General features: G+C 41.1%; 2 protein-coding genes, 1 long non-coding RNA gene and 1 pseudogene across 3 annotated transcripts; all 4 read right to left on the bottom strand.

Annotated features, from left to right (window-relative positions):
* Nucleotides 1-35: 35 nt before the first annotated feature.
* On the bottom strand, nt 36-2,372 carry LOC136998284 (uncharacterized). Its single transcript, XR_010888881.1, has 6 exons — nt 1,691-2,372; nt 1,429-1,619; nt 1,222-1,357; nt 932-1,076; nt 534-741; nt 36-461 (listed from the first exon to the last, which is right to left on the bottom strand). It is a non-coding gene; the product is annotated as an uncharacterized lncRNA (long non-coding RNA).
* A 5,121-nt stretch (nt 2,373-7,493) lies between these two features.
* On the bottom strand, nt 7,494-8,831 carry LOC136997899 (uncharacterized protein F54H12.2-like). Its single transcript, XM_067349300.1, has one exon. The coding sequence runs from the start codon at nt 8,829-8,831 to the stop codon at nt 7,494-7,496; it is 1,338 nt and encodes a 445-aa protein (XP_067205401.1).
* A 1,547-nt stretch (nt 8,832-10,378) lies between these two features.
* On the bottom strand, nt 10,379-11,512 carry LOC136997898 (uncharacterized). The gene has a single exon (XM_067349299.1). The coding sequence runs from the start codon at nt 11,510-11,512 to the stop codon at nt 10,379-10,381; it is 1,134 nt and encodes a 377-aa protein (XP_067205400.1).
* A 2,652-nt stretch (nt 11,513-14,164) lies between these two features.
* On the bottom strand, nt 14,165-17,083 carry LOC136997750 (uncharacterized; annotated as a pseudogene).
* Nucleotides 17,084-21,401: the final 4,318 nt, after the last annotated feature.

The following is a 21,401-nucleotide window of genomic DNA, read 5'->3' as shown; positions in this document are numbered from 1 at the left end:
AACTCCAGCATCCCCTTAATGGATATATGCTTAAGAACATTTTGATTTTAAACATATTATGAAAATAAAAATATGTTGCATATTGTTTCAAGGATAAAAATATGAAGAGATAGTACGGAAAAACATTTTCTTTTATTCTTGTATTAGAAAAAAATAGAGATTTATTGCAACAAAAAAATTTTTAGCAAGTGCGCATAGTATAATATTATATAATTTAAATAACAAAATGTTTAGTCATAAGTCATTATAAACAACATGTATATGTATATGTATGTTTAAAATACATTATTCAAAATACCATTGAACAACTTGTCTTCGTATTTGTTCAGCGTTATTTATATTAACATCATTATATGGTATTGGTGCTTCTTGATCTAGATCCTCTAAATATATTTTATCTCGTGGGATTTTGTATTTTACAGCAATATTGTGTAGAACACAACATGCATTTACAATAAGAGCTAAAAACAAAATATTATATAATAAATACTAAAAAGAAGATTGTTTTTTCATAAAGAAATTATGCATAATACCTGCAAATTCTGGCTAATAATGCAATGCTCTTTCTTTACGTAAGCATCGCCATCAACCTTTTAAAACACCTGTACCTATACACCATACATCTTTCTACAGAAGATCGTGCTCTTGTAAAATGTTCTGTATATCTAAACTCTGGCGACCCCACAGGTGCATTTAGAAACGGTTTTAAAAGATAAGGCATGAGCGGATATGCAGAATCTCCTAAAAAGCATATTAAAACGCACAATGTTATAATATTAAATTATAAAAATAATTATATAATATTAATATTAAATTATATATTAATAATATTAATATTAAATAATAAAATAATAGTTACAATTACAAATGTTAATAATAAATAAGAATATTTAAAAGGTAGTCAATAATATTAAATTATTATTCACACTACCTATAAGCCATGATCCTCTTTCGCCTGCTTCCTGCTGTCTTTCAAAATAATGGAATAAACGCGATGAACGAAAGACTCTGGAATCATGCGTTCTTCCTCCATGCATTGCATTTACGAATAATATTTCATTATTGTAGGAAAAGACCTAGAAAGAATAGAAAAAAACAATAAATAAATACAAATTTTATAATATCTTTTATTACAACATATTTCATTTAACATTATTACAAAGTGTTTTTTAACAGTTTTGTCATTTTTTTTCTCTCATGTTATATTATTTTTCTACTTACAATCATCACATTCAGTGAATGATATAGTTTCCTATTAATAAAAAGATGCTCTCGTTGAGTTTGTGGTGGAAAAATGGTAATATGACTTCCATCAATAGCTCCAATCACTCCTGGGAATCCAGTTTTTTCAAAAAATCTGATAAAAATCAAATTAGATTGTAAAAAACTTGTTTTTTAAAACTTTATGTATATTATTTATATACCTACTCTTGTTTAATTTGTTCTTTTCTTCTATTTGAGGTTGGAAACAGAATCCAACGTTCCATAATCCTATTTATTGCGTTTATTGTAATATGAATGGAAACAGAGATGGAGGTTTAGCTCATGCATGATAAAAAGTCCTGTCCTACTTTTCTTTGATAGGAACCAGATGCTACAAAATGGAGTGTTGCAAATATCTATAATAAAAATCATGAAAATTAAAAACAAACAAAGAGAAAAAATTCAAAGAAAAAGTAAATATTTTTACTCGTAAATGATGAGGAATTGCTGTTTTTCTTTGTGCAACTAGCATAAAAGGTATCAATTCTTCTATTAGTTGTATAGTTGACATCTTAGATAATCTAAAACATATAAATATTGCATAATGTACACATTTTATAGCTTATACAATAATAATATTATAAAAAATATAGACGAATTTTATATATATAGATTGTAATATATTGAATATAATGTAAGGCCTGCACACAATGAAAGAAATATTAGGAAAAAAATATTAGGAACAAAATATTAAATATTTTTTAGAAAAATAAAAAATTTGGAAGAAATTAAATGTAACGCATAATGTAGATACAAATAAGATATAAAATATAAATGTGTCATATGAATTTATATCCATTGTGCGTTACGTTTAATATCTATACAGGGTGTCTGGTAATAATCGCCCCACCGCTCATACGCAGGTAGGGCAGATCAAACCGAGTATAGAAAAGTCCTCTACCATTTTTTGATTTACGAAATAATAACGGAGATATTAACGAAAAAGAATCAGCGAATCCGTGCGAGTAAAGCGCGCGCGGCGAGAAGGACGTCCCAGCGCTACGCGGTCGCTAGGCGCGCGATGAAGCAGTGGGAGGAGCGGCGAGCGGCTATCAATAATGAGCGGCGCGTAATCTTACAGCACGGCGTCGAATATTTTCTTGAATTTTCTCACACGCTCTCTCTCTCTCTCTCTCTCTCTCTCTCATTTTCTTCTGTATGACACGCCGTTTTACTTTATAATAAAAAATAAAATTCTATTTTTAATACAAAAGTTTCAAAAAAATACATGTTTTCAGAAAAATATGTAAAGAAAAATTCAAATCTTATTAATAAATTAAAATTATGTCGAAACATAATTTTAATTCATACATTTATTATGATCTAGACATAATTTTAAATTATCGAATTACTATTACATCGCGACATAATGTGTGTGTTATCGAATTTTTGTTAAAACAATTATTTCTTGACAAAAAAAATTATTACTTTTATATTAAATGGAATATTTTTAATTGCTATTAAAACGGGTGTGCCATACTTTTTTCTTTCTTCTCTCTGTATCATGATATGGAAAATATTATCGTTTCCACACCACCTTGCGGTAGATAATACGGCGCATTTTTTTATAGTGGTATCCCCAGTAGGTCCAATCCACTCTCATATTTTTTAATGCAAAAATTGTTCGAAGTGCCTTCCTCGTTCTCGTAAGCAGAGTTCGGCTCTTCGAATAATATTGCGCGATGCGTGATACGCCATATCTGGCGTGATGGTATTAAAAGCAGCGCGAATTGCTGCTTCTACTTCAGCTTCCGTACCATCACGCCTGTGATCGACTAAACTTTTTATGTGACCCCATAAAAAGTAGTCCAAAACATTTAAGTCTGGCGATCGCGCCGGCCAAATGATTGGGCCACCTCGACTCATCCATCTGTCCGGATAATGCGCGTTTAAAAATTCGCGTACTTGCCGAGAGAAATGCGCTGGAGCTCCGTCGTGTTGGAAAATCATGTCTGCTCTTACTTGAACAGGAACATCTTCAAGAAGAGCAGGCAATTGATTTTGGAGAAAATTATTATATGTTTCTCCATTTAGACGAGGCGGCAGGAAATAAGGACCGATCTGAAAAAATTATCAAAATAAATGATTAAAGAAAGAAAATTTTCTTTAGCTTTTACTAACAATAAGTAAAAGTTTATTACTTACAATTCGGTTCCCAAATACTCCTGCCCATACATTTATCGCCCAGCGATATTGGAATCTACATTCTCGAACGGCGTGCGGATTTTCTTCTGCCCAATATAAAAAATTATGGCTGTTGAATACACCATTCGGTGTGAATGTTGCTTCATCAGTCCATAATATGCGGTCGGGGAAAAAATTATTCCGCCGACACTGAGCGAGAAATCCTGTGCGTTTTGCCGAGTTAATAATTAATATTTAGCTACATGTTTTAAGGTGAAAACACTAAATAAAGATAATAAAAATACCTTCACAGAAGTAGATTCGTTGTTCCGCATCTCTCGGCAAAAGCTGTTGCACTCTCTGATAGTGATACGGGTGCAATTCGTTTTGACGCAGAGTACGGTGCACCGCGTATCGCGAAAGTTCGAGCAATCGAGCCACACTTCGAATGCTGGTTCCGGGGTTTTCTTCAAATTCTTGAAGAATTCTCTCCTCTTCATTTACCCGGATGTTTACCGCTGCACCGGCGTTCCGCCGATTTAATAAGAGACTGCCTGTCTCTTTAGCCCGTTGAACACACCTCAAAATCACTTTATGATCCGGATGTCGTTCGCGTTCGGGAAATCGTCCGGCGTAAAAATTAGCCGCTAGCCGAGCATTTTCTCCGGCTCTTCCATATTCAATCAACATATTGACATACTCTTCTGCGGTATACTCTGCCATTTTTTCAACTCACTTATTCGTAAAACAACGTGCACGTCGAATGCTAGGCGAACTTGTAAGTAACAAATGACAAGCTTCAAAAAATGCAACGTTTAATTGTTTATACGCGAATCGTTTTTCAAACTGGTGTTTTTTGCGTAAATTCAATTTCTTTGAATGCGAAGGCGACAAGTGTGTGTTTGTTGGTAAATTTAACGATGTAAAGGTATATTTAGCTCTGTATGTTGATGACGGTCTGATTGCGTGTGCGTCTTTGACTGTTTTACATCTAATTATAAAAGAACTAAGCAAGAAATATGCAATTACTGTTGGTGATGCTAGTAACTTTGTAGGTATGCAAATTAATCGTAACCGGAGCGAGAAAATCATGTTTATTAATCAAAGTACATATATTGAACAAATTATAAACAAATTTGGAATGAGAGATGCCAAAATTGTAAGTGTGCCAGCTGATCCATTTGTAAAACTGCACGCGGCAGATGAATGCGATCTCAAATGTAAAGTACCTTACAGAGAGCTCATAGGCTCATTAATGTTTGTCGCTTTAGTGTCAAGACCAGACATTGCCTAGACTCGGTCAGTCTACTTAGCAGATTTCTTAACAATTTTAATATTAATCATTGGCAAGCTGCAAAACGGGTTCTTGCATATCTGTCAGGTACTACCGAAGTAGTATATGGCAGGTATGGGGCGTCACAACAAACCCCCACCACCTACCCCATATTTGACCCACTGACCTACATTTGGTCTGGCGTCAAAACAAATGACGTCACAGGGAGGGGAGGGGGAAAAGATGGCGGCAGTGGGTCCAACATGGCGGACGTCTACAAGATGGCGGTTGTTGACAAGATGGCGGCTGTTGACAAGATGGCGGCTGTTGACAAGATGGCGGATGTTGACAAGTGATTTTTATTTTTCGGAATTGAGAAAAATCCAAGCTGGGTTCGAACCTGGATCGCTGGATTTCTAGTCCTGGTCCTAGTCTGCTGGGCTACCTATACATCTAATGATAGTAAAATGGTGTGTCGTATTTATGGCTATGGGACCTGGTAGGGAAGGGATGTATATATGCTGGGACCGCGTCTATATGATGTACCCCGGACTCTGTGGCAGGTATGGAACATGTAAACAAACGACGTCACACAGTCGCCTCTAGTCTGCGAAGGGAAGGGATGTATATATGTTGGGGCCGCGTCTATACGAGGTACCCCGGACTCTCTGGCAGATATGGAGCATGTAAACAAACGACGTCACACAGTCGCCTCTAGTCTGCGAAGGGAAGGGATGTATATGTGCTGGGGCCGCGTCTATATGAGGTACCCCGGACTCTCTGGCAGATATGGAGCATGTAAACAAACGACGTCACACAGTCGTCTCTAGTCTGCGAAGGGAAGGGATGTATATGTGCTGGGGCCGCGTCTATATGAGGTACCCCGGACTCTCTGGCACGTATAGCGAACAAAAGAATGACGTCGCAGCGACGAATGATCATTCGACTTTTAGTTTGATATTTGGTGTGATGGTTAAGGGGTCGAGCGCGCGATATTGCGTGAACGGGGTGAGCGTCAGCCACCCATTTTCGCAGATTGAGCGTGCTGTAAAAATTGACGATGGTGAGTGGAGCGTGCAGGAACATGTGAAAAGGGGAAGGAAACGAATGCAAGAAATGAAATACAAAATCGTTTATTTGGAATTTTTTTTTAAAAATACATAATTGAACATTACAGTCAAAATATAAAAATATTTTATTCGACTTACTGAATACATTCTAAAAATATTATTTCAAAGCGCGCATCGAGAAATGTTAAATATATGAAAAAAATGTTTTATTTTAAATTTTTAAAAATACATCGTTGAATATTACAATAAGTACTAGTAGGTAGTTTCGTTTGCTCATTCTTTTTGCAAAGAAAAATTTTGCGATATAAGCATACTATCAGTCTGTCGTTTTGGTTATAATCATCGGTGAAAAGACGAAGAAATTGCTGAAGGCTGTAACCAAGAGACAAATAGTAAAGAAACACGCAGCAATATTGACCGCATGTTTGCGAAAAAAATCCTTGTAGCTGCTCGGTGTTCCATCGATACGTGATGGAATTTCGTCGAAGTCGCAGATGAAATCGTTGATCCGAGTGTGGCGGGATTCCGTAACTATCGAAATATGTGCCGGTACCATGCTCGTCGATGTAAAAGGCGACCCAGTGTCTTCCGGGGCGGTCATGTTCGTCTGTATTAGCGACAATGGCTGTCGACCTCGTCCACACCCTCGGTAGTCTGTCGGCAGGATAGACTCCCGCATATCTGACATTGAGACGATGCAACGCGTGTAAGATTTCCAACGAATTCATTTGTCGCGTAACAAGACGGTGCTCGCGTGCGAGGAATTATTTGTATAGTAGAGTCGCAGGGGTTTACCTCCTTACGCAAAGAGTAGACGTTCTCGAATGATTGTGTGTTAACGGGGATGGTTTGTTGAGCGTAGCTATCGGTAGGATATTCTTCTTCTTTCTTTACGTACGGTGTATCTTTTGCAATGTAATAAAGTGATTGATTCTTCTCTTCTTCTTCTTCTTCCGTAGCGTTACGCCACGCTTCGATATTGCGAATTATATCAAGATTTTTATTCTTTTTCATAAAAACAGCACTGTCGGTTTTTTCGCTTACGTTCCAATTCTCATGAGAAAGATCATCGCAGCTCGAAACGATGCTACACTCGCTGCTAGTGTTTTGAGTGACTATCCAGCGTTTCAATTTGCAAGCGTTGCGTAACGCGCAAAGAAATTTGTCTGTAGAGCAAAATCGAAAGCCGTGGTGAGAGCACCGATGTCCGCTCTCTTTGACTTCTGGTAAATTTTTAAATGCCGGAGAAATTCCTTCTAGATTATATACGTTTCTGGAAAGTAGACGCCTCAGATAGTGTGCCTTTTCCTGCCCCCTGCTATAGATGTAGCGCGCTCGACGTGTTATTTCACGTAGTTGTATTACGAAACATTTAAGATCAGTTTCACCATCGAACCACTCGATACCGTGATAATTTCGCGAAAGCCAGTTGTTTTCTCGTCTCGATTTATCGGGTAAATCGTCAAAGGGATAGGGAGGCGTCATAATCCAGTGTCCGATGATTGGTGAGTTAATCGCAACGACAGCTACTTCTTTCGGAATAAACTTCTCGGCGGCATCGCGGAAACCCTGTATATCAATGACTATATCCATAGTTATGTCCAAGTACTCACTCTTTATTTTTAAACGAAGCGACGACGTTCGTGTCTCGAACAGGACTGAATCTGTTTCCGCTGCTTCACACACCATTTAAGAAAACAGACGTGAGGGAAAAATGTGTGTAGTAGTAGTGGTGGGAGGCGGGGGTTTGGTGTTATAAAAGTCTAACCGGCAAAATCGACGATAACTTGTCGAGAGGAGTCTATTTCTAGAATGTTATCGAACTCTGCGTAAACGATACAATTAACGGTCGTGGTAAGCGCCTTTTCAAATTTCACTTCTAATCGCAAACTACCATGTTTCACGAGATTCCAATGTCCGGCGCAATGAGCGGACAAGTCGGGGGTAAGATCAAAAGCGAAAAGAGTGTAGCCCTGGCCATAATCCTCTCTACTTATAGAATTTCCCTCGTTCAAGAAGTGAATGCCGGTTCCCGAGAAGAGCGTGTGGTAGGCTTCGACGTAAAGGCCTTCGTCTTTCGAGAAGTTCGGTTGTAACGGTCTACTGGGAATTTGCATACCATCGGCATACAGAGAAAAGAAATTTATACCATAGTTTTTGAAATTAAACGGATTCAGTTTTCTATCACCATTAAACGCTCTGTTATCGACAAAACCGACTATTACACGTTTTGGCAGTTGTCCGAGTATTACATTATCTATCGATTCCCCTATGAGTCCAGCGTGAATCGTAAATGTTTTAACCTCGACTTTTGTAAGAGGATATTTGGCGGTGGTTTTACTCAACATTCTCGCATGCGAGAGTAACACACCAGGGCTTATCTTTGCTCTTCTAACGAGCAGACTAGCGTCTAGAAGGCGTATTTTTGACAGTGAATTAGATTCCATAAGGCAAAACGAATCTTTCGAGCGAACGAGCCTCATTCTAACTTCCACCCCGTTGATTAAGAATTTATCCTGATTGAAAACGTCGCAGTGAAGATGGCCTATGAGATCTAGCGCCTGTTCGTCTCGAATGTAACGCGAGCGTCTCACGAGAGCCTGATTTGGGGTTTGCGACTCTAGGAGGGCGTCCATTAAACCTGGGGTATCCATATCCCACAGACAGCAGGTCAGATGGGAGTTTTTTGCGGGTGAAGAATAATTTAATAACGCCTCGATGTAAGCCCGATACGCGTAAGCGTTGTTTGGGGGCGACACGAGTTTTTGATTGAAATATATGTCGATTTGGTTGAACATGGAATGCAGTAAATGATTTACAGGGCCTACTTTGAATTCGGGGGTGCCAACGGCGGTACCACCTCCTGCTAGGGGGGTAGATTCTACGCGTACGCGAAGGCTCAGCATGGTGTGCGTGAGATCTAGATAATCTTCTCCATGACCGGGTATGACGAATTCTATAGGCGCGTCGTCCGCGAGCGACGTTACGGGTTTGTAATAAATCCATTGCGAACTCTCGATGCTGGTTTGTGTGAGTGGTAAAGAAAAGAGATCGAGTTCACTTTTTAAACACTCGTTTGAATGTGTATGAAGAAAGGACATACTCCGTAAATTCCTAATTCACGCACTGATTAAGAGAATATGTCGGCTACACTACGTTTCTTGACTCGACGACGCCTCGTGGTGCCGGATGGCTTTTTGCTGTTGGTCTTTCTAGCCGCTGTGCGAATTTTCTTTTTTTTCGTTGTCTTTTTTTTCTTCGTGATTTTCCTTCGCACGCTGCTATTTTTCGACGATTTCTTTTTGCTCGTCTGACGATGAGGACGACGACACTTGGGAACCGCGATGCGTCTTTCGTGACTGAAGAAAGGAAACTGAAGCGCGGCTGTTTTCGCTGATACTTTATAACCTGTACCCTTCATCAAGCTAGTTATTTTTTCTTGGGCTTTTCTTTTGAGATTTCCACTCGATTCCTTGAAACGAGATTTGACCGCCTCCTTGAACGGTGTATTATTTTCAACATCCTCCATCACGCTAATGCCGGCGCGTAAAGCTTCTTTACCAACCGCTCGTACACCTTTACTCAGATAAGGAAGCGCTCTCCTGAATAATCCTCCGAGAAAACTACCGATTCCGTGTCCTCGTTGATAGGGTGCTCCGACAAAAACTCGTGTGATTCCTTCACTCCGACCTCCGTTTTGTATATCGTAATATTCATGGTCCTCCGGTCTAGTCATAGCGTGCGGCTTTTCTGACTGATTTTTTCCTACTGGAAACGTCTAAAGTGCAACGTCACCGTCAGCGTTCCCGATTGGAATGGTATTCTTTTTCCGAATTGATCTTTTATATCTATTTCAATCCTACGAAAATACGTTTGTCGTAATGGTATATAATGCGGGACGGAGAAATGTTTCACTTGATTCGCTCCGTACGCGTAATAATGGCCGTAATGCTGCAGCTCGACCGGTACTATTCGAAGAAGTGGAGTTTGCACATCGCCGGTTATATAAGGTTCACAAATATCACAATAAACAAAGAGTTTATCGGGAATACCGCGCAGCAATCCGTGCGGTTCGAGAGTATAGAAATTTCCAGCGCGCCCTCTTTGTTCTCTTTTAAACCCGAGTTTGATAAAAGGTGCTGTAAAAATATCTTTGGAATTAGGATTAGTTGCAGTAAGTGTTGTATAGAATTCGATTTCACTAGTCGTTAGGGCCCCACCGCAACCGAGTATTCGTAGAAGATTATCGGAAACGTTCATATGATGAACCAGATTGCATTTATTTTCATCGCATGTAATCTCGAACAAGATTTTACCACCACTAGCGTCTTCTAGTGTCAAATTAATATGCGAATTCGCATTTTTGCACGCTGAATTAATAGCGGAGATAAGTTCCTCGATATTTTTGTAAATACCATTCGGTATTACTCCTTGCGTCGACGTTAACGTCGTCCCGCCTTTCCTCGTCTCGTGACCATTTTCAATATCGACGAATCTAATGACATTTTCACCGTGATTTATGTGTAAAAAAGTAGTGGGAAATTGGATCTCGTTAAGCGCGACTTCCCATTCGCCGTGTAAGTGTATAGGATGGGGTAATTCTGTAATGAAGGAAGTGGTTGCATTGTCCGGAAAATAGCGCATACTACTATTGCTGGGAAGAATCAAGAGAAATTGATCCGTCCTCATTTCGAACAAGCGGGGTTAAACTCGAAGCAGGGATCCAAGAATCAAACTTGCTGGGATAACCACGCCAACTAACCAGCACCTGTTTATTATTACCGCGACCCCGACTTCTTATCACACGATCGACGATAAACTCCTCCTCCTGCAAGTTTTTCTCAACCCGAGCCAATTCTTGTTCGTAAAAAATGCCGTCTATGACTTCTCCCGCTAAATCGCTCAGCTCGTACACACGTGGTTTTCGCCAATCGAGTATACGGTGAATTCGAAATATCTCCTCGCTCCACCGTGCCTCGTATCCTTTCTCGAAGACGACTTTTGCTCTACTGATACGAACGAGATCACCGACGTGGTATTTAGCCTTTCGACGTTTCTCGTTCGCTTCGTCGTCGTTGCTCCTCCATTGGCGCGTTATATTTTCACGTGCGATACGTGCATTTTCTCTCGTAACGACATACGGTTGCATTCTGGTGCTCGAATGACGGGTGTGATTATAGGCGTTTACGATATTTTGCAAAACATCGATGTAGCGTCGCGTATTTTTATGCGTAAAATAACGCCACATTCGTTCTTTCAACGTTCTGTTGAAGCGCTCGACGATGGCGGCTTTGACATCCGGATTGCGGGCTACACGAAAACGAATGTCATTTTCTTCCAAAAGCTTTTGTAGCGGTCGCCCGACAAATTCTTTACCCTTGTCCGTTTGTAGGTATACGGGTACGCGTCCGTTACTTCTCGAGAGCACGCACTGAAAAGCTCCCATTACGGAATTACTCGTCTTGTCGCGCAATGGTTCTACCCAGACGTATTTACTAAGTACATCGATAATCACGAGTAAATACGCATATCCGTCGTTGTAACTTTTGAGATTTCGGAGTTCGATCAAATCAGCCTCCCACAGATCGTCGATATTCGTTACGTTGTAATGCATTCGTGGAAATTTCCGTCGCAATGGACGATGTAGTGTGTACGCATCTTGCGCTTCGAGCCATCGCGCGACATTGTTACGGGATAAATTCGCCGCGCGAAACAGATTATCAACAGCCGAATAACCGGCATAATGCTCGGGATCATAGTACAATTTTTCAAGACCCGTCATTCCAATTTATTCCAATCGAGCAGGCGTCTCGCTACCGGTGAATCCGTGTTTCTCTTAGGAGTGGAACTCGCCGTAGGACCGCTAAGTTTCGCGATATTTTGCGAAGAACCGACTGCTAATAATTTTTTATTTCTCACTAGTGTGGAGGGAATGTTCAAGTCGTGAAGTAACCGCGCGAACTGAATTCTTCCCACGGCTTTCACGGTTTTTCTATCGCGCATCGCCTCGTTTATCAGGTCTGAGATATTTGAATCTTTTACGACGTTACCGTCTATAGTCACGACTCCTTGCTCATCCCAGCTAATTCTACTCGACGATGTTTTATCGAGTAGGTGTTTCGTTAGTAAGCGAGCTTCGGCACGGTAAGATTTCGGTACGCTTTCCACTATTCTTCCGACGCTTTTCATCACCTCGAGACTTGTGTCGTGTTCTTTCGGGAAGCTTCTCGTACGACTAGAGTCCGGAACGAATGAGCCCGTGAGATCGTGCGCCGGTACTCCTTCACGTGTGTCCAACGCATTTTCGTCTTTTTCTTCCTCTTCTTCTTCCTCGGCGTTACGCGTGTCGTCCTCTTGATTTCGTCGTCCTCGTGCTACTCGTACAAAGTGAAGATATCGCCAAAGAACCTCTTTGTACATCTTCCATCTCTCGGCTTCATCCTTCGGATAGGGTGAATTAAGAATTTGACTCAACTCCGCATCGAGTCTGGATAAAGGGGTCCCGGGAGTTCGCACGGAATTATTATTATTAGCGCTTTCGTTGTTCCCCGATGTGTTTTCCACCAGAGGTACACCGTCGGTAGTCGGCTGCGGATGATGTAATTGACGCTGCATTCTCTCGAGATTTTCCGTAGAAATTAAAACCATTTTTTTCGCTCTTTCCATAACGCTCAATATTATTTTCTCTCTTGTGTTTTAATCCGTCGCCCTGTCTATAAATCGCGAAAATAAGGCCTCTAATAAAGGAACGATGATATAGGATAAGAATCCACCTCGTTGTACCAATAGCTTTCTTTTATTCTTCCAATTTCCACGCTTTGACGCGATACGACGCAGCGCTGTTTTGTATTTGCTCAGACGATTTTTTTCGCGTCGTTCGAGCGCAACGTTACCATTGAGTGTGTTGAAAACGCATTCGCAAATACAGCGAATAAATTTTTCATCCGCGGTTCGCAGGAAGGAGGTGCGTTGATTTTTGTTCAGATGACACAATGCCTCTAGAAGACAAACGTTTCTCTTTCCGATCGAACGTTTAGCGGTTTTCGTTGCACTGTCTGACGCTGCTACCGCTTCTTTCATCGTGTGAAAGTCTCTCGCAACTGACGTCACGCGAACGCAAGTACATACTTTTTATACGCTTGAGAATGATCTGCGCGGTACGTAGACGTAATGCAACGCATCGTCGGGAAAGATGTTTGTCCGAAATCGATATTTGTCCGGAGTCGATTGTTTCAGATCGAGTAATAAATATCCGTGAGGGCGTGAGGTTGCGTCAAAGTATGCTTCTTCTAGAAACTTTGGGTCATGGGGGTACACTTGTCGCGCGAGATGGCGAATTTGAGCGCGATCGCGCGGGTTCTTGAAGACGGTTATGTAGTTAGAATTAAGAGATATGTCGCGCTGTCCACGTCCCTGGTGAAATAGATTTTGCGTGATGAGTATAACACTGAGATTCTTATGATGACTACCCTTTGTAAAAAGATCCACGATTACGTCGCACGAGGATGATTCTCTCATAAGATCGTCGATTATCACCAATTTTGGTGCGAGAGGATCGCAAGAATAATCGTCCGTTTGCGGTAGCCCTTCGCGAAACTCGATTATATTTCTCTTTATTTTACCCTCCCCTCTTCCATGTCCTCCCACTTTCTCTTTTGTTTTCGCAAACATGTATTGTAGTTGACGATATGCGTCTTGCCATTCGGCGTAATAAAATAAGACTCTTTCAAAAGAAACATCGGCCATTTCGGGTAAATATTTGAGAAAGGATTTTACAAAGACCGTTTTACCACAGCCGGTGGGACCGCTGACAATAGCCGTCCAGGGATGTTTCCAGCGTACGTCCATCTTGTGAAATGAACACCGCTCGTGTCTTCACTAACATAAAAAAAGCCGTGTAACGGTACGATGAAGTAAGCTTACCATCGCGGCAGAGGGCATTACGCGGCGGAGGTGCGCGCGCGCCAGCGTACTTCGCGGCGGTCTTTTACGAGCTAATTCAGACCGGAGAAGCTGGACAAGCGTAAATGCTGAACAAGCGGAATTGCTCGCGTCAGCGCCTGCGCGCGCGGGGGAGTGAGTTCATGAGCTTATGATACTCCCCCACGATGAAAAGCTGCTTTCCACGGAAAGAATTGGGCAAAAATAGTCGTTTTACGTGAATGTATGTGGGGAGAGAGAGAGAGAGAGAGAGAGAAAGGGGAAAATAAACTTGGAGAAAAATCATTGGAGAATTATTTTTTCAGAATATAAATACAAAGCAAAAACGATATAAAATATAAACAATTTTATTATTTCTTAAATCTTTACATGACTTTTTTCTATAATTTTATCATTTTCTTAGCCTATTCTTATTCTATTTTTACAACACAATTTTTATTTACTTTTTACAAAAAAATTTATAAACTTTACATATATAGGGAAAACATGCGTGTAATTATTTAAATAATAAAATAGAGCGAAGGAACAGCATCGTGAAATAACAATTAGCGTTCGGATAAATATCCATAAGGGACGGAACAACGACTGTCGAGAAATCTACGTTTTAGCAACACGGGTGTGCAAGCTTTCACTTCGTCGCGTGTTATTATTTCGTGAAAGGCTGTACGTCGAATTGCTCTGAAACATAGATTTATCGAACGCGATTCTACCGTTGCCGACTCCGTCCCTTCCTCCTCCTTCTCTTGACCTTCTCGCTCTTTACGTAATAATAATTCCCTAATACTATTAAAATTAACTAAGCGTGAGTTTTCGAAATTTAGAGTTATGCCCTTTACTTTGCAAACTTCTCGCGTTTGCCCTTCCGCTGTGCGAACCACGTATGCGTAAAATTTCGGACCACCCGATACAAACGCCTCGATATAGCTACCGCGACCATAGCTCTCGAGTTCGTCCGTCATATCGCCTAGGAAATTACCTTTACGCACTTCGTATTCATCGGAGACACCGCTGCTCACGTAAATACACGAGTCGGTATCGTAATATAAAACGCGACGATTCAATTTATCTAAATATTCGTATAATACAAGACGCGCCTGTGCCGTCGTGAAAGCCGCTATAACTACGTTAGTAAGAGGCGAGGGTACGTCCAGCTCTTCTCGCAGTCGCCACGAAACATACATCACTTCCTCGTTTACGGGTAATATTTCGATTATCTCATGCTGAGGACTCGTGAGTAAACTCGCTAAACGCTGTTGAGTTTTTACGATCTCGGTATTCGGCAGGTTGGATCGTTGACCAAATTTTCCCCAAAAAGAATTTAAACATAGCTTCGCGACCGAGCGCAAACCAGGATTTTTCGCGATGTTTTGCTTATCGAGAACGACACCCTCGGTTTTCTCGTAGTCGCGAAGATATTGTTCTTTAGACACGTCATCCTCACACTCGCTCGGCCATCCGCTGGCTTCTTGTTTCAATTTTAAAAATGTGTTTATATATTCCGTAAATAATCCTGCTGTGTATCGGGATCGTAGCGAGCTGTGGTGTATTGCCAAATCTCACAAACCCTCGTTACGAGATAACCTTTGTCGATGGCTTTGCGCAATTCAAGCGATACCCACGTACCCTCGAATTCTCGCTCGGACGGCTCGTGGGTACATTCTTCGTGTGAAAATGTTTCGCAACAACTGCGACACAACGCGAATAGTAGCTTTCCACGCACGCGATAGGGTAATACGGGGTGAAAGAGATCACTCGGAGGGAGTACCCTGCAACGCACGAGACCTTCGACGGAATCAAAATTGTAACACGGTCCTATGCCAATTAGAGTCGAGCATTCCTCCGCGACGTACACCGTGGGATGTCCGATCGGGAAAACCCCGGTTTTCAGTACGTACGGGTACAGAGAACACACATCCACGTAACGTATCTTCTCCGTATCCGTAATCTCGTACCGCGTCACGATGTTCCCCGTACGTCCACCGTAGAACGCATCGCGCGGGTTGAGCGGCTCAATTTCTATCATCGGGTGATTTTGTAAAAATTCACGCATTTCCCTATTTTCCATCATTTCGCGATCAAAGACGCATTCCCACTTCTCTATCACCGAGTACCCCCGTCTTCGAAGACGATACGTTGTTGCGATGGTGCGCTCATAACGCAAATCAATCGTATCGCCGCGTTCGTTGTTTACCGTTAGTTCCCTATCGCGATTAATCTTAAAACACGACGGACATCCGTGCCAAAAACAACCGTGGAATTGCAACACGTGATAGTGTGTTATACCGTTTTCCACCGACTCGTAATAACCATCGACTAGCGTGCCGTCTTGTAGACGATATTCCCGAGTGCGTCCTGCGTGGGTGATGTTATGTCCGAGCTCGCGCTCCTTCCACACCAGCCACTGAAGCGCCTTCCGCGATTGGGTATTCGCGCGTCTGTACCCGCCCGGTGGAATTATTCCAATTTCTCTTTCACGTAAAAAGTTTTTTCTAAAAACCCTCATACACGTGGAAGCGATTGTTGTGCATTCCTCGAACGGACACACGCGACCGCACTTCAAGAAAATCTTTCTGAAAGACATACACGCGCGTCTCAGAATATTCACGTCGTTGCGACAGTAACGCAATATCTCGCATTCGAAATCAAACACATAATTCGTACGAATCATTTCCGCGTGCCACGCTAAAAACTTTTCTCGCTCGTTCGTATTCATACTATCGGGTGAATAATATCGAATATCCGGCAACGGACCGACATATGACTGATTATCGTTGGTATTAAATAAATGCGGAAAAATGCCTTTGTCCGAAGTATTCGTCAGGCCAAAAGCCTTCGGTAACTCCGATAAACGCATTGGCATATAATTAATACTATCGATAAATTTCGTATGTCCCACTGTTAGTACTACAATTTTCGTCCCGTTTAAGATTACCCGCGGTTCTAAGGCGGTTCCGCTCTCAACAATATAGCGTAGGATAAATTGCGCATCGAATGCTTTCGCGTTATGAGCTATACAAATTATGTGTTTAAAATATTTAGTCGGACGTGTCGCGAAATCTACAAACTCCTTTACAGGATCACGACGAAATATGTATTCACGAATACCGCACCACCGACAGCGCACCGAAGTATCCTCAATCTCGGCACACGTTTCGCAAATCTGCTGCGCGACGCAAAGTGTAGGTACGTGAATATTTACACTCGCGGTACCTTGAAGCGTGTCATCCTGTCGCGTCTCGAAATCGTAAAACACGAATGCGACGCGACTTTCTGTTTTAAGTACGCACTCACCCGCGTTTTGTTGTTGCTCTCCTCCCTCTCCCAAAATGTGCTCCGTGTCGTTAGTACGGAAATTAGCTTTGTGAGGGAGAGGAAGCATGTGACAAAGATGATTCAACGGTTGGGCAGAACGACACGTTGAACAGTAAGTCACACCGCATTCGTGTTGTCTATTACGCTCGATTAAACGACCGCATTCTTCGCAAAAACATACGGTGTTGCAAACGCTACGAGACGATTGCCCATCGTATGATTTTTGCGCACGATGATGCTCAAGACACGCGTGATTGAAAAATTCGCGATTACAATTTTCGCAATGAATACGTTCCGCGTCGAATCGCTCGCACGAAGGTACCGCGTAACACCGAGGGCATTTATTTGAGCATCGGTGTCCCCTTACATCGCTGCGGTAACCGACGTTACACGGTACACAATAACCTCGGCTACCCGCGGCGGCTCTTAAATTTAAAATAACGCTGTAATGTCGCAATTCAGCGTGATGTAATATGTTTAAACACGCGACCGGTTCGCGATGTAGTGAGGCTAGTATCGCATTTCCATCAAATAAGACTTTACCCCCGTGACCAAAAGTTTCCGCGCTATAAACCATTATCGCGATGTTTTCCGCGGCTAAATATTGCTGAAAATGCTCGATTTCGCGAATACCGCAACCCTCTTCTGGAATTGTAATACCGACTTTCCTCGTTAAATCACATGCCAACTCACGTTGTAACGAGGAATGACGGTATCTCACGGCGTTCCATCTTTCTTGTAGGCTACCCGTACGTAAATTACCACGTTCATTGTAAATTTGCGCCGTTACGAGTGCGCGAGGAAAACATAAGTTATCCGAGTTGGATATCGTTAAAATCGAGCGTTTACCAGCGATATCAAGCGCATTACCCGCACGACCCGTAGGAGGAGTGACACGGTAAACGTGGATATTGAATTCTTGCGCTACGTTCAAGCCCCCGGAGCTTTGAGCTAACGAACTCACGAGGTTCCAGATATTCTCGTGAGTCAAATCACGAGATGGTCGGAACGAAATACCCGCGGGCCCGTGTGAAAGATTCGGGGAATCGAAACTAAGTCCGATGTAATCACCGGGAACACAGGAAAGTACCGCGTACGCGTGAAGCTCGCGAAACGCGTTTTCTAACCACGCGTAAACCTCCTCCCCCTCTGGTAATGATCGAAGGCGAAAACCAGCCTCTCTCCCTACTACACCGAAATTTCTAAACTCACGCACGTTTTCCCTTATTAAATCTAAATAATTAAAATTATCCCCGTTATGATTCGCGATCTGTTCCGGCGCACCAACCTGATTCTCCGGAAACAACGCTTCCTCATCCTCTTCTCTCTCCAGTCTCCCCTCCCCACGAACTCCTATCTCGTTGTCGTCGGTTTCTTCGGCTTGATTTTCCGCCGACTGCTGCTGCTGCTGCGTGTTTTCTTCCATTTCTCCCCCTCCTCCACCAAACTGAACTGGAAAAATCGAAAACAAACGAATTAGTTTATCTTTAAAATTATTGTTTTTACACTTCCATACTCGAATTTTACGCGTTGTTAAAATTAAAAATAGTAATACATTTCATATTAAATTCTCTCACCTTTATACAGGATTATTCCCTTTCTTGTTCACCGTTGATCGTGTTGATCATTGATCACTAATATTCCGGCGAGTAAGAAATTTCCGGGAAAACAATTCCTAAAAATTTCCTCCGGTTAGAATAAAGGTATTCGAGTATGAAAGCGTTATCTATGTAAAAATGTATAATTGTATTTACCTCTTTCCCTCAAAAGTTCCTCTAGAGTCTGTTCTTCCGTTCCACTCAACTCCTCCCCCATATCTTCCTCTTGTACCTCATTATCATCATCATCCTCATCCTCCTCCTCCTCCTCCGAATCTTCTATTATTATTGTATTTTCACCTTCTTGGTTAAACTCTAAAAAATTCACCATTGTTTTTTAGCGGTTAAAAAATTTTTATCCATTTTCTTACTGCGATAAATTTCTCATTACTCACCTGGTGAAAAAATCTCTTCCTCGTCAAATGAACTCACTTCGTGAGTTCCAACTTCTTCTTCCTCGCTCTCGCTATCCAAGTTAACGAGAGGTGGCTCAGGTGTGAGCTCGATACGTGCACGCCCTAAAAACATTTAATATTTCATTATTTTAAAAAAATTTACCAATATGAAATGCTTATTTTTCATAAAAGAATGTGTGATAAGACTCACGTGAGGGTCCGGCTTCGGGTGAAGTATCAGCCCGTCGCCTTATTCCGTGAGGAGGAGTATACTCTTCAGGACGTGCAATACGTTGCACTCCTCTCACCCCCGCGATCCTGCGAGGCGATACGTTCCGATGTTCTACTCCTAAAAGATTTTACTCTTTTAATTTTTGAAAATTATATATACATATATATATAATAAAAATTGGAATATAAACTCACCGTTTTCACTCGCTTCCGAAATCGATCGATGAAAATAAAATAATAGAAAAGCTATATGCCCACCCGCATCCTCCACTTCTCCATCACCGAAAATACTTCTCATTTCGATAACTTCACCCGCGTAGATTACAAGTCTCTGATAGGAGGCAAAATGCCCCAAGCGAAATAGCACCGCTAGCACTACACTAGGACACAGCCCCGCAAATTTCGCAAACACTTCAAAATTTTTTTCATCGTTGTCTGATAACAGCGATAAATATCTGCTCACATCGAGTCCGCACAAAGCGCGTGACAGTAGTAAGCATGTCTCGACGGTTTTTCTTAAATTCTCAACCATTTTCGCGTACTCAAGATAATTTCGCCCGAATTCACGATACGAAGAAACACGACGCGTGTTGTCCACTACACTGAGAATTTTGAAATGCGATTTTTCTCCGTCTCAAATCTCCTATTTATACCTTCAGTCGGATCAAAAAAATCAATCGGTTTCAAGTTGTACATCTTTCACAAAGATTTCCGCACATTGGCGGCAACTTTACAAGATGTATATTACTTTAGTGTTCGAAGGGTTTATCAGACAAAAAATACCCTTCGGACGATGTCGATATTCTTTTCCTATAACTTTTTACAATTTAATTGAGAGTTAGTACGTGAGCAAAACTTAATTTCGAAAACTCACAGTAATAAACTTTCACATGTAATATAAAAAAGGTTTACATTTGCTTACCCTATTGTAAATTGCTTCTTTTTTTAACGGTACGGATATTTCCGATCTTTTTTTTGTCTAACCCTTTAGATTCCATATGTTTAAAATGTAATTTTTCCAGGGTCCAAGTGTAAATAAATAGTTTTATCGGATTGGAGATTTATAGTTTTAGAGCTTTTTAGGATGAAAGCTCGTAAAAATTCCGTTGACTGCAATATTTTAATTTTTTCTCATTCCTCAGTCCTCAGTTTCTCTTCCTTTTGTACCCTTTTTGATTTTTTTCCGAATAATTGTAATGCGAGACTGTGCAGGATGTAACAGCGCACGAACCGATGTCCTTACTCCTTCTTTTATCAACGGTCGTTTTTAAGAGAGTTCGAGAAAATGTAGAAGCAATAAACATCGTATCCAATCAGATGACTCAAAATTTTTATGCGCACGCATTTTCCCACTACTTTTCCGATTTTCTACTCCATGCGATTGGAAAAATTTTAATCATTCGTTTTCTGACATTCGAACGTGCGGGTTCAGCAGCAGCAGCAACAGCAGTAACAACAGCAGCAACAATAAAGAAGATACAGCATTTTTGTATTTCATTTTGTGTCTACGTGAAAACTAGTATCATGAGTAAACGCAAAGAAATTTTAAATTCTGAACATCACGAAGTGCGCGGTGACGTTTCCGGAGCAAGATACTTCAATGGAGAAAAATTTGAGCAAAATTATATGATGTTAGCCAACACCACTTACGGACTCAATTCCTCATATACGAAAAAAATTCATGTTGGGTTGCAAACTTCAATCAACGATGACGAGTTTGATTTCCAACCCGCTGTTAAATTTACTTCCAAGGGAGCCGAGGGTATTTGCTTCAACATGGTGGAGTGGCAGCAATTTCAAGAAAACATGGAACTTATGACTGATTATTTAAATGGAAATAGTGTTAAGTCTAACTCTATTATTATCAAGAAGATAATTATAAATTTCACCACCACCTATGGAGCAAGAGCCCTGCTATTAAAATATCAGGAGCAAGAAGAACCTTCTTCGGGAAGTAACTTGGCTGCAGAAGAAATCATCCATACTCCGAAGAAACCACGAACATATTCCTACGCAATAGCAATGCAAAAGACTACTTTTCTCGGACTGGAAAACTTACTCGATTGCGTAAACGCTAATTTAAATCAGTTAAATATAATCGCAAACAGTGTTAATGATTGCTCTAAATATCTTATTAATGAAATACAGATAAATTTACCCAACAAGAACTTCATCGAAAGTAACATTGTAAAAC

The sequence above is a fragment of the Linepithema humile genome, chromosome 2 (assembly GCF_040581485.1).
Source record: "Linepithema humile isolate Giens D197 chromosome 2, Lhum_UNIL_v1.0, whole genome shotgun sequence".
Lineage (NCBI taxonomy): Eukaryota > Metazoa > Arthropoda > Insecta > Hymenoptera > Formicidae > Linepithema > Linepithema humile.
Note: the sequence above shows the minus strand (reverse complement) of the source record. Positions and strands in the feature narration are given on the sequence as shown.

What these genes read in the sequence shown, in the direction of transcription:
- LOC136997899 (XM_067349300.1), bottom strand. Translation starts at nt 8,831, where the DNA reads ATGTCCTTTCTTCATACACATTCAAACGAGTGTTTAAAAAGTGAACTC.
- LOC136997898 (XM_067349299.1), bottom strand. Translation starts at nt 11,512, where the DNA reads ATGACGGGTCTTGAAAAATTGTACTATGATCCCGAGCATTATGCCGGT.